Below are 14081 nucleotides of genomic sequence, written 5' to 3'. Positions count from 1 at the left end.
ACAGACACCTGCCTGTAGTAATGTTGCAATGTGTCCTCTGTGACCTCGTGATGCACTGGTGCAAAACCCAAACATGTATCATCATCATCATATCATCATAACATCATCATACTATAATTAAGCCAATGTCTGTCTGTCTGAATGTGTGTCACTATGACTGCCCTAGGAACATACAGTACAGTACAGTACAGTACAGTACAGACACACCCTGTTCTACGCCAGTGGTTCTCAACATTTTCAGGCTGGGACCCCCAAAATAATGACATTTTGAACCGGGGACCCCCACCCTATAAGAAGCACTTTGCAATTGTAGGAGTTCCGTTGAGATTATTTTTTAATAGTGTGAAAACAGCAGATCTACAACGCCTCGCAATGCGCTGTGAGCTTGTAGATCAGCTATTTTCACTTTTTCTTTCTTATATTATTTGACAATTTGACCAATGTTTCACCAGTTTTTATAGTAAGTTTGTTGATTCCTTTTGATGCAGTAATGGGTTTTTGTCTTTTCTTGCTTTCTTTTTTTTTGAGGTACTAAAACGCTCTTGAAAGTCCTTCATAAATGGTCAGTTCACTGTCATCTGGGGACCACCCCCCCAAGGGGTCCAGACCCCCCCAAGGGATCCAGACCCCCCCAAGGGGTCCAGACCCACAGGTTGAGAACCACTCTTCTAGACTCTCTGCCTTCAGTCATGTCGTAAAAAGAGGGGCGATGGGGAAGAGAGCCAGAGCAGGAGAGAGACAGACAGAAAGACAGACAGACAGACAGAAAGAGAGAGAGAGAGAGAATGATAGAGAGAGGCCTGACCTATATAGGAAGGAGGCTGAAATATTTATGGATGTGAGTGTCCTAATTGGCAAGCCACTGGGAGCACTGCGGCCTTCTCCTCCAATCACAGCCGGAGAAGAGGTTAACACACAGGCTCTCGCTCGCCCGCGCGTCGGATACATGGTCCTCGCATGGTCCGAAGGCCGGCGCAGTGCGGCCCCTTCCCTGTATGTGTGTCTCTGCATCACGTCGTCTCCAGCGAAACGGAGGGGAGGATGCCTCGCTATAAGGCTGATCCGCCTTCGTTAAGGCTCCAGCGTTGTTATAGAATCATTAACAGAGCTGTTATCATAACCACTCTCTCTCTGGCACATATACATACGGACACGTGCAGCCGCTCAGAGCAGCCAGTCAAACGGAGTCTAATTGGCAGGGCTTAATCTGCGGCCCTCATGGCGCACACTGCCTCGGTTCTTTACTGTCCGTCCTGATGGAGATGGACACATTCTGACTTCTGCTTTAGAGCCACTATATAGGCTGGCCGCGGGAGAGGGAAGGGTCCTTGGGCCATGGTCTCTACACCACGGGAGAGAGAAGGGTCCTTGAGTCATGGTCTCTACACTGTGGGAGAGAGAAGGGTCCTTGGGCCATGGTCTCTACACCACGGGAGAGAGAAGGGTCCTTGAGTCATGGTCTCTACACTGTGGGAGAGAGAAGGGTCCTTGGGCCATGGTCTCTACACCACGGGAGAGAGAAGGGTCCTTGAGTCATGGTCTCTACACTGTGGGAGAGAGAAGGGTCCTTGGGCCATGGTCTCTACACCACGGGAGAGAGAAGGGTCCTTGGGCCATGGTCTCTACACCACGGGAGAGAGAAGGGTCCTTGGGCCATGGTCTCTACACCACGGGAGAGAGAAGGGTCCTTGGGCCATGGTCTCTACACCACGGGAGAGAGAAGGGTCCTTGGGCCATGGTCTCTACACCACGGGAGAGAGAAGGGTCCTTGGGCCATGGTCTCTACACCACGGGAGAGAGAAGGGTCCTTGGGCCATGGTCTCTACACCACGGGAGAGAGAAGGGTCCTTGGGCCATGGTCTCTACACCACGGGAGAGAGAAGGGTCCTTGGGTCATGGTCTCTACACCACGGGAGAGAGAAGGGTCCTTGGGCCATGGTCTCTACACCACGGGAGAGAGAAGGGTCCTTGGGCCATGGTCTCTACACTGTGGGAGAGAGAAGGGTCCTTGGGCCATGGTCTCTACACTGTGGGAGAGAGAAGGGTCCTTGGGCCATGGTCTCTACACTGTGGGAGAGAGGGAAGGGTCCTTGGGCCATGGTCTCTACACTGTGGGAGAGAGAAGGGTCCTTGGGCCATGGTCTCTACACTGTGGGAGAGAGGGAAGGGTCCTTGGGCCATGGTCTCTACACTGTGGGAGAGAGAAGGGTCCTTGGGCCATGGTCTCTACACTGTGGGAGAGAGGGAAGGGTCCTTGGGCCATGGTCTCTACACTGTGGGAGAGAGAAGGGTCCTTGGGCCATGGTCTCTACACCACGGGAGAGAGAAGGGTCCTTGGTTCATGGTCTCTACACCGTGGGGGAGAGGGAAGGGTCCTTGGGCCATGGTCTCTACACCGTGGGAGAGAGAAGGGTCCTTGGGCCATGGTCTCTACACCGTGGGAGAGAGGGAAGGGTCCTTGGGCCATGGTCTCTACACTGTGGGTGAGAGAAGGGTCCTTGGGCCATGGTCTCTACACTGTGGGTGAGGGAAGGGTCCTTGGGACATGGTCTCTACACCGTGGGTGAGAGAAGGGTCCTTGGGCCATGGTCTCTACACTGTGGGTGAGGGAAGGGTCCTTGGGTCATGGTCTCTACACTGTGGGAGAGAGAAGGGTCCTTGGGTCATGGTCTCTACACCGTGGGTGAGAGAAGGGTCCTTGGGCCATGGTCTCTACACTGGGAGAGAGAAGGGTCCTTGGGCCATGGTCTCTACACCGTGGGTGAGAGAAGGGTCCTTGGGTCATGGTCTCTACACCGTGGGTGAGAGAAGGGTCCTTGGGTCATGGTCTCTACACCGTGGGTGAGAGAAGGGTCCTTGGGTCATGGTCTCTCGTTGTTATAGAATCATTAACAGAGCTGTTATCATAACCACTCTCTCTCTGGCACATATACATACGGACACGTGCAGCCGCTCAGAGCAGCCAGTCAAACGGAGTCTAATTGGCAGGGCTTAATCCGCGGCACTCATGGCGCACACTGCCTCGGTTCTTTACTGTCCGTCCTGATGGAGATGGACACATTCTGACTTCTGCTTTAGAGCCACTATATAGGCTGGCCGCGGGAGAGGGAAGGGTCCTTGGGCCATGGTCTCTACACCACGGGAGAGAGAAGGGTCCTTGAGTCATGGTCTCTACACTGTGGGAGAGAGAAGGGTCCTTGGGTCATGGTCTCTACACCGTGGGAGAGAGAGAAGGGTCCTTGGGCCATGGTCTCTACACCACGGGAGAGAGAAGGGTCCTTGGGCCATGGTCTCTACACCACGGGAGAGAGGGAAGGGTCCTTGGTTCATGGTCTCTACACCGTGGGGGAGAGGGAAGGGTCCTTGGGCCATGGTCTCTATACACCGTGGGAGAGAGGGAAGGGTCCTTGGGTCATGGTCTCTACACCGTGGGAGAGAGAAGGGTCCTTGGGTCATGGTCTCTACACCGTGGGTGAGAGAAGGGTCCTTGGGTCATGGTCTCTACACCGTGGGTGAGAGAAGGGTCCTTGGTTCATGGTCTCTACACCGTGGGGGAGAGGGAAGGGTCCTTGGGCCATGGTCTCTATACACCGTGGGAGAGAGGGAAGGGTCCTTGGGTCATGGTCTCTACACCGTGGGTGAGAGAAGGGTCCTTGGGTCATGGTCTCTACACCGTGGGAGAGAGAAGGGTCCTTGGGCCATGGTCTCTACACCGTGGGAGAGAGAAGGGTCCTTGGGTCATGGTCTCTACACTGTGGGAGAGAGAAGGGTCCTTGGGCCATGGTCTCTACACCGTGGGAGAGAGAGGGAAGGGTCCTTGGGCCATGGTCTCTACACTGTGGGTGAGAGAAGGGTCCTTGGGCCATGGTCTCTACACTGTGGGTGAGGGAAGGGTCCTTGGGTCATGGTCTCTACACCGTGGGTGAGAGAAGGGTCCTTGGGCCATGGTCTCTACACTGTGGGTGAGGGAAGGGTCCTTGGGTCATGGTCTCTACACTGTGGGAGAGAGAAGGGTCCTTGGGTCATGGTCTCTACACCGTGGGTGAGAGAAGGGTCCTTGGGCCATGGTCTCTACACTGGGAGAGAGAAGGGTCCTTGGGCCATGGTCTCTACACCGTGGGAGAGAGAAGGGTCCTTGGGTCATGGTCTCTACACTGTGGGTGAGAGAAGGGTCCTTGGGTCATGGTCTCTACACTGTGGGTGAGGGAAGGGTCCTTGGGTCATGGTCTCTACACCGTGGGTGAGAGAAGGGTCCTTGGGTCATGGTCTCTAAACTACGGGAGAGAGAAGGGTCCTTGGGCCATGGTCTCTACACTGTGGGTGAGAGAAGGGTCCTTGGGCCATGGTCTCTACACTGTGGGTGAGAGAAGGGTCCTTGGGCCATGGTCTCTACACTGTGGGTGAGGGAAGGGTCCTTGGGCCATGGTCTCTACACCGTGGGAGAGAGAGAAGGGTCCTTGGGTCATGGTCTCTACACTGTGGGTGAGGGAAGGGTCCTTGGGTCATGGTCTCTACACCGTGGGTGAGAGAAGGGTCCTTGGGTCATGGTCTCTAAACTACGGGAGAGAGAAGGGTCCTTGGGTCATGGTCTCTACACCGTGGGAGAGAGGGAAGGGTCCTTGGGCCATGGTCTCTACACTGTGGGTGAGAGAAGGGTCCTTGGGCCATGGTCTCTACACTGTGGGAGAGAGAAGGGTCCTTGGGTCATGGTCTCTACACTGTGGGTGAGAGAAGGGTCCTTGGGCCATGGTCTCTACACTGTGGGAGAGAGAAGGGTCCTTGGGCCATGGTCTCTACACCGTGGGAGAGAGAAGGGTCCTTGGGCCATGGTCTCTACACTGTGGGAGAGAGAAGGGTCCTTGGGTCATGGTCTCTACACCGTGGGAGAGAGAAGGGTCCTTGGGTCATGGTCTCTACACCGTGGGTGAGAGAAGGGTCCTTGGGTCATGGTCTCTACACCGTGGGTGAGAGAAGGGTCCTTGGGCCATGGTCTCTACACTGGGAGAGAGAAGGGTCCTTGGGCCATGGTCTCTACACCGTGGGTGAGAGAAGTGTCCTTGGGTCATGGTCTCTACACCGTGGGTGAGAGAAGGGTCCTTGGGCCATGGTCTCTACACCGTGGGTGAGAGAAGGGTCCTTGGGCCATGGTCTCTACACCGTGGGTGAGAGAAGGGTCCTTGGGTCATGGTCTCTACACTGTGGGAGAGAGAAGGGTCCTTGGGTCATGGTCTCTACACTGTGGGAGAGAGAAGGGTCCTTGGGTCATGGTCTCTACTCTCTACACCGCGAATCAAAATGGGACATGATGGACATTGGTGTGTTCATGAACGTCCAGTTTGTGTAAACTGTAAAGTGTAAATGATCCAATGTATACCAGAGAAAGTGAGTTTTCACGGGTCACATGAAAGCCACAGCGTGAGTGAGCATCTTGTGGTACCAAGGAACACTATTTATTTATCTTTCATCACAGACTGCCAAGTTTACACTAGTGCTTTTACATTTTTTGTAGTAGGCTACTGTAATAAATGCTGCGAGAAAATATATACTTGAATAAAATATCTGTGCATATAGGAAGCATTTATTATTCAAGAACTTGCCTCATTACAGTTGTTTACCATCTATAGGATTTTTCTCAGTTCATCAATGATGTAGTATTACAGTATGACAAAACCTGAAATCCAAACCACGATGTTGTTCCTGACAAGCCCGGAGTTTTGACAGAATATCACGATACCGTATGTATGATATATCCCACCACATCAAGGGACTTTCAGTCCTTTTGAGGATTAGCAGGCAAGCTAGTTTGACACCCCGTCGCTGTCTTGCTTGCACAGAGGAAAGGAGAGCAGAAATCAATGAGCTGTGTTTACAGGGTACACAGCTGACTGTAACACTGCACGTTACATTACACACGGCCAGGCAGTAAAAACAGACGAGCTGCTTGGCAGCGCTCGGCCTGGGCAGGCTCTCGTTAAAAGCAGGGTAGAGCTTGCCTTAGAGCATTTACTGGCACTGTGCTCACATCTGAGATGGAGAAAAGTGGGCCATAACGGAAATGTGAAATATCGGGAAGAAATGTCAAGTGAACATGAGATGGAGGGTGGAGTGATAACATTTTTACGTGTGGTCATTGTCTACTAAAATAGCTTTTACACCGAGTCGATACGTCTCCATCTTTGATTGCTTTGATAGACCAATGTCTGTCTTTGATAGACCATTTTGCTGTGCGTATACTGTGCGCACCCTTGATTTCTCTGTGTGCATCCTAGCGAGATTGATACTCACGTAAGAAGTACTCGGAGGGGTCTGCTTCGTAATCCGTGTCTTCAGGAAAGTGGTCTATCTGTTTACACATCCCTTTGTAGTTTCCTGTCGGAGAAACAGAAGCAGAATGCACAACAAGATAAGAGAGCATGTCACTACAAAGAGAACACGGTAGACATCAGTGAGCCTGTGCATGTGCACTTCAGTTCACAAAACACTCCCCGTCCCCGTCGACAAAATGATTTTATATGTGTATGATGTATCTATCACACAAACAGCACATCATAATATTGACGGAGGCCACTCCCGTCCACGATCAAGATTGCCGAATTTGTACTAGAAGCGATGCAATATGATCTTTATGGCTGCTTTTATTGCACAGGAAAATGTGACGTCAAAGTTTTATCGTTTGCGTTTCCAAGCTGAACGGAACCCAAGTTTCCCCACTGGACTATATATATACGTTTTACACTGTAGGAAAAACAACAGCCGTATCAGCGCTGGTATACTGATGCTCTCTGCCTGACCAGGCCTGACCAGGCCTGACCAGGCCCTGGCATGATGATACTTTCCAGGAAGGAGACCTATATACTGTAAGCAGCAGACTTCTCCAGCAGCAGGTGGTGGGCTTGTAAACAAGAACGCCGCAGCTGGCAAGAGCTGGAGCCGTTCCAACGTGCTGCTGCTGTGCACGGGGAACCTCGACGTCTCTTAATGTTCATTCATTTGAACACCGTGCTGCCCAACTACCTACCCTATAGTCCATCCAGGAGGCAGGCCACCTGGTGACTTCTCTATACCCTCCCTCCTAATAGGGTATATGCATAGACATATAAACCTAGACGCCCTTTCCCGGCTCTGGAGCGTATATACTGTATGTGCTCAAGAGGGGGAAAAACTTTCATGAGATTCCTTGCGAAGCCCCGCGGAAGCATGAGCGCGTCACAGAGCGCATGTTCGGGTCTGATAAGTCCCCGGGAAAAGATGCGCTGTGATTGGCCAGTAATCGAGTAATTGAGTGGCAGCGTGACGTATAACGTGCCTTCCACACTTCCGGCGTATACTTCCTCCCCCAGTGTAAATTCTTCCGCCCCTCCTTCAACACACATCGCTCCAACGAACTGCAGCGGCCAATGAGGCATCTATTTCTTTAATATCTATGGGTATATGCACAGCAGCCATTTTGGAAGAAAGAAGAACTCTTCCTATACTTCCGGGCCCCTTCCCTACTTCCTTCACAGGTGTTACCGATACTAATTAAGGCTCTGTTCCATTTAGTGTACACTACAGTGGTTCTCAAACTTTAATTCCAAGCACCCCCTTAACTCTGGGGGTGTACAAATGTATACTGTGTACACTCTCAGAGTTACACACCTGTATACGGGGGCCATTTGGAGCCTACTCAAGTACAATTTTAGATCCCCTGGTGTAGCAGAGTGTTTCCAGCACCCTGACTCTGTTTGACCAGAATGGAACAGAGCTTTCATCAGGATCATCGGTAACACTGTTCTGTTTGAATGCATATGGGCTGTCAAGGCCAGAAAGTAGTTTTTTTTTGCCACTCAGTAGGCGTTCCCGCATAACTTCCAGGTATGATGATGATGATGTCACGCGCATACCCCTCTATACCCTTCTGTCCCCTCCCCCCCCCCCCCCCCCCCCCTCACAACCCCCTCCAAAGGGGTTTGGCATCGAGGCAAGATCACATGGCGATGGCATGACGACCCCCCCCACACAAACCCCCCCACCCCACCCCAAATAAGGCAGCCATTACAACCTGCAAAGCAGATGCCTGGGCGTGTGATTGCTTGATCAGATCACCGTTTCATTTCTCTTCTCCCTTCAGTGTCCCCCTAATTAGGTGAACAGGTGTTTTGTTGCCATGACGCCAGGTGTTGCCAGGAAGGGGTCTTGGCAGGGAGGCAGGAAGAGAGCAGCGGGTGCGGTCATTACTGTATGAACGGGCCAGCAACGCAGAGAGAGAGAGAGAGAGAGAGAGAGACCCCCGGTGATGATGACCACTCTCAGATTAGAGACATGCAGTGTCATCTGAAGAGAGCTGTGTGTGTGTGTGTGTGTGTGTGTGTGTGTGTGTGTGAGTGTCCACTCCTTTCTTTCACCATTGATTTCCATCAACAAGCTCTGTGGCAATTAAGGAGAGAGAGAGAGAGAGAGAGAGAGAGAGAGAGAGAGAGAGAGAGAGAGAGAGACCTTTAACGAAGCCTTTATTTAATCTTTTGTGTACACTCACATATTCTTCAGGACATTTCTAGAAATTTCATGCTTTGGGTACTCACAATAATATTAAAACCCATGTTTTTTTTGGGTTTTTTTAGAGAGAGAGAGAGAGAGAGAGAGAGAGAGCTCTCTCTTTATATATATATATATATATATATATATATATTTAGAGAGAGATTTGTGCCCTGGGAATATTAATAACTCTTTTTGGTATCTTTTGAAATGTGAATGTTTTTGCTTGATAGCTTGTTTGGTCTTCTTGCTGTTCTGTATCGGGTCGTCTATTTTAACCTGTAAACACTACAATAAGTTCCACATTATTTTTATTTTATTTTTTAAAGATATTTTTTTGCGGCTTACGCCTTTATTGATTTTTTAAGGGACAGATAGTAGGCTGACAGGAAACGGGAGAGAGATGGGGGGATGACATGCGGTAAAGGCCGTGTCGGGTCCGGGAGTCGAACCCGCGGCACACCGCGACTGGATCACCAGTACGGTGCCCAGACCGTTACGCTACGGCCTGGGCCAGTTCCACATTATTTTGATAAACATATGAGCTGAAACAATAGGTAGTGGGACATTTAATGTATAGGGTGGGTTCCTTCCTCAACCGCACCCAGTATGACGCACTTGAGAAAGCCCTTTGATCGTCATCAACCACAAGTTGCTGCAGGGTGTATAATACTGTACTGTACAAACACACCAACGTCCCTCTAGGCCAGTGCTTCTCAAAGTGACCGAGAATCCCCAAGCCAGGGGTCCTTGAGGGGGTCCTAGCCAGGGGGTCCCCATGAAAATCTGTTAACCCATTTAGGCCTGACGTCGAAATTAAAAAAACGTTAGCTCTGAAAGAATATATATTCAAAGATTTGTGCCGCAAATAGCAGACCTACAAGCTCGTAGCGCGCCACTCGGTGGCGCGCTATGAGCTTGTAAATGTGCTATTTTTCAATAGCTAAAGTATAACATAATGCTTAGTTAAAACACCAAAAGGGGTTCAGCTCAATAAAACACAAAAAAATGATTGTGCTTTTGAAAGGATATAGTTTAAGAGTCAACAATTTAAGAGTCCACACTAGATTATCCATTATTTATAAATTGTGGATAATTTAAGAGGTCAGAACAGATGGGGCTTTTGGGGGATTAAGGGTAAGATTAGGGACTTGAATAACTTAATTGATTCTGTTAATATGGTCGAAATTATATCAATCACAAGAATGATGTCAGACTAATTTTGAAGTTAACATCAGCTAAACAAACATAAGTCTAACTGAAAGGTGACTTGTGTTTACATTCTGATTATGTCACACAGCCCCAATGGGGATATGTGACTAGCAGCAGTAGCTGCCATTATGCCATGTGTATGTACTGTATCTTGACAATGTTAAACATGTGGATGTATAGATTTGGTTTTTACAGCTGGCCATCCCTGCCACACACTATAGCGCAATTTGTAATATTTGCAAATTGGCCTATTGGGGGAACCACTTCAATTAGCATGCTGAAAGATTTATGTGACACTTAACCGCTCCAAACGGTCCTTTTCTTGTAAGACATGTAAACTCAGCAGGCTGGTAAATGTTTTATAATGGCATTTTCATTTCAGAGACCTCGCCATATGAGTGTGAGAGAGCAGGACATGGGGGGGACGAGGAGATCTATTTGATCCCTGGCAGGGGAGCCACAGTTGAACGGAAAAAAGTGTTGCCTCGCGGGCTCAGGTGTGCAGTGAGTCACAACACCCATCATTCAGAGTCTACGGAGAATCAGAGTCTACGGAGAAACACCTGCATTTAAGTAACAGCTGTAAAGACTCAGTACAGAGGCTGGCTGAAACCTTATGTTATACTTAGTTGTGCACAGGTGGTGTGGCAAGCCAAAAAAAAACTAAAAGCTGCGACTTGTTGTGAGCTTGTACTGTATTTGTCAGACTTTAGCAACTCAGTTGGAGGCTGAGTTGGATGCCCCCCCCCCCCATAGTGGGAATGAGATATGAACTAACCCATGCCCCCTATGTCCCCCACGTCCTTCTGAGCTATAAAGAACTTCATTACCCATGAGCCCAGTGAGAGAGAGATCCACTCAAGACTGGTGGGGTGAAACGGAGAGGAGGTAACCTCGCCTCACCAGGCTTTCCACCACCTCGGAGGAAAGCCTGGTCTCCGTTTCAAAAGTCTGTATCCTGTCGGGAGTGGATGATATCGTTACGTCATGTTGTAGTATTGTTTTGTAGTCGACGGGCAGAAACAAAAGGCGGCACTTCCTTTTCCCTCAAACTGATTTTTCTCAATAAAAGCTCTCGTTGCCGCCTGTTGTTCCTGCCTGTCGACTACAAAACAATACTACAACATGGCGTAACAATATCATCCGCTCCCGACAGGATCATATACCCTAAATGAAATGGTGCCCAGGCTAGAGAGGAGGGCTTGTCGTGGGGTGCAGAGTGGGAGAGTGTTAGATGTACAGTTGCCCACCTAAACGAGTCATCTGGTCTCCAGATACCCCATTTTACAGTACCTAATTAGCATGATCCCGTTGCCATTAAAGAGATTCTATCACTATGGGTTTCAGAGACCTTTGTATTATTATTATTATTATGTACAGTACAGTCCTTTGTAAAGAGAGCTTTTCCCTGAAAGGCTTCCCAGGTTAAATTTCATAGGGCCCAATTTCTTGGATCAGTTCCAAAAACAAGACGGCGCTTGTTCAATGTGGGCACCATTCCAAGGACTGGAGGTTAGCCCGTTAAAAGAGGAGGTGTACATCCCTACTGAGATGCAGAGACGTACAGTACAGAGATCTTTTTCTTCATCAATACAGTTGATACCAAAACACAACTGTTCCGTCCAGGTTTTCTCTTTCAAGCAATGGGAAGGAAAATGCCTTTATATTCCCACTCTCCCTTTCTCCCGCTCCTCGTTTTTGTGAGCAGCAAAAGCGTTTTCCACAGGCTTTTAAGACATCTATAATCTATATTATCTCTCTCTCACCCTGTCTTTGACTTCTCCTCTTTTGTGACTCTTACCGCTTTTGCTCCAGCTATTCATGTAGTGAAAACATGTATACCATAACCTGGCAGACTAAAGCACAAGAACTTTTGACTTAATTGAGAGACCATATGTTTTGACCCCTGTCCGTCTGTGAATCGCTAATCTGAGTTCCTGTGAACGGCTAATCTCCGGCACTGTCGGCCTGATAGAGCGCCACCAGGAGCCTCATATCATGAGCTCAGTGTGCGATTGCAGCAAAGCTTTGCACGCACATTCCCACTAGTCCAAGGAAGAAATGCCACCCTATTATGTTCAAATCGGCCTTGTGGTGGCATAACAGTACGATTCGTGTTATTACAGATCTGCGTAAAACTTTGCACGCACACTCCATAGAGATCAAGGAAAAACCAGTCTGCCCTGCATTTTTCGGCTATGCAAAACATTGTTTTTATATTACACCTACAGATTTTGTCCAAAAACTTTACACATTATCTCTTATCTCTACACATTATCATGTCATGTGATTAAGACGGATCTGTCTCCTTCTAAAGTGTGCATGGCTTTGCAAATGATTGCTGCGAAAGTCCACACATAAACCCAAAACTATATCCTACACTCCTACAAATCAACATAATGTGCCTGTGCAATAAGTTCATCAACATTAACTCAACTTCTACAGATTCCACTCTATAGTGACTGAATTCTGAACATTGCTGGCCCACAATAACTATACCTGACCAGGCGGGAACCTGTTCTCAGAGGAGCACTTTTTCTAGTTAAAATTGTATTGTTTGCTTCTCACCACATTGTTTCCACACAATTGCCCTTCACAGGCAGAAATTATTGAGGGAGATAATTGGGAGCATTCAATTATGATTTTTCTCCAACTCATTTGAAATCTGCCATTAATTCCCTTGTTATGTTTTCGTAGCATGCGTGCTTGTGTGTGTGTGTGTGTGTGTGTGTGTGTGCAGTGCACGTACAAATTATTCTTCTGAACGTGTGCATTTCCGGTGCATGCATTCAGGCTTGTGGGTGCGAGCGCTTCCCGTCAACACGAAATAAATAAGCACTGCAGCCGAATGAAAAAGCGGCCTAACCGTCCGTATGTCCAGGGACACATCTGTGATGGCCTGCCCACATGCATCACACGCACACGCAAGCGCACGCACACACACACACACACACCCACGCACACGTACACACACAAAAGCCCTCCAACGGCAATCAAACACAATCACTGTGTTACAGACACAGACAAAGGTTTGATGAGACACAAACATGGAGGAGTAGTGGGATGGGGGGGGGGGGGGTCAAAAGGACTCTGCATTGAGTGGGAGGTGTGCTGCTGTTGGAGAGGTACAGAGAGAGAGAGAGAGCGACACGGCAGAGGCGAGAGATTTGAGCGAGCGGTGAGAGATAAGAGAGACGGGGAGAGAGAAAGAGACGGGAGCGCAGAGAGAGCGACAGAGAGCATGCGCTGTTTACGCTGCCCAACTCCAACTGAGCTGTGCCTATATTTCTGGTGGGCGGAATTCTCAAAAAACTTCACCGAGTGAGTGCGTCAGCACAGTCAGAAAACCACCTCCGTGCTGACCCGGGCTGACCCCCCCCCCCCCCCTCCTACACCCCCAATCCCGCCGCCCGCTGCCGTATACCTATGCAGTAACAGCCGTTGCCATGTGGACTTCCTAATCATTTGCGTTTGAAGGGTTGCCAGCTTGCCATATATGGCTATCCGGGGTGTATATACTGGAACACAAGGAGGGAGCCGATGGTATACGTGTCTCTCTCGACTCCCTCGGACATGCTGCAGCATCAATGACACAGCATGCATTCATATTTGTCCGCCGTTATGCTAAGTTAAACGCAGAAAAATATCAGATCTCCGAGCTCACATTGCGATGCAACGCGTTGTGAGATAAATCTAAATTTACAAGGCTTTACAGTATAGCAAAGACTGTGGTCCACATAAGCTACACATGAATAGGAGTCCTATACAGCACTGTAGCAGCTCAATTATATAACATTGTTCCTGTGATGTAGCTGCATTATCATGGGGGTTATGGCATGGACCTGGACCACCCCAGCAATGAGATAAATTACGTGTGTGCGTGTGCGTGTGAGTGTGCGTGTGCGCGTGTGCGATTCCTTCGTGGGGGATTCACGCATGTTACTGTACATTGCTGACATCTTCTTCGTAATGAACAGCACCCTTACCAGCATGGGACAATATCTCTAATCACCTTATTCATCTTCATAATCACAGCGTATTCATACTTATAATCACTATATTCATCTTAATAATGACCCTGCTGTGGTGTGTGTACATGTGTGTGTGTGTGTGTGTGTGGGGGGGGGGGGGGGCTTTGCATGGCTCTATGTATTCCTCACAAGTGCAAACACACGCATGCACGCCGACACACAACACAAATGTACACTTGCAACTTAGTCCTTAACTTAACCATAACCATAACCTTAACGCCTGGATTAGACTTCCCTGCACGTAGAGATGATGTCATCTGCGGCCTCATAGTGAAGGGATGCGCGTCTACACTGGAAATCACCTTGTCTATTTGTATCACAGTA

At 49.2% G+C, this 14081-nt stretch overlaps 1 protein-coding gene across 1 annotated transcript in view; it reads right to left on the bottom strand.

The window, feature by feature from the left end:
- cacng2a (calcium channel, voltage-dependent, gamma subunit 2a) overlaps positions 1-14081 on the bottom strand; it is a gene marked incomplete at its 5' end in the record, with an annotated part of 87522 nt that overhangs the window by 37291 nt on the left and 36150 nt on the right. Inside the window, one exon of the mRNA XM_083780657.1 lies at positions 6286-6369. Within this exon, the coding sequence (XP_083636783.1) occupies positions 6286-6369 (84 nt within the window). The remainder of the gene's footprint in view (positions 1-6285; positions 6370-14081) is intronic.

This window comes from Protomyctophum parallelum, assembly GCF_964188405.1.
Source record: "Protomyctophum parallelum genome assembly, chromosome: 13".
Lineage (NCBI taxonomy): Eukaryota > Metazoa > Chordata > Actinopteri > Myctophiformes > Myctophidae > Protomyctophum > Protomyctophum parallelum.
Note: the sequence above shows the minus strand (reverse complement) of the source record. Positions and strands in the feature narration are given on the sequence as shown.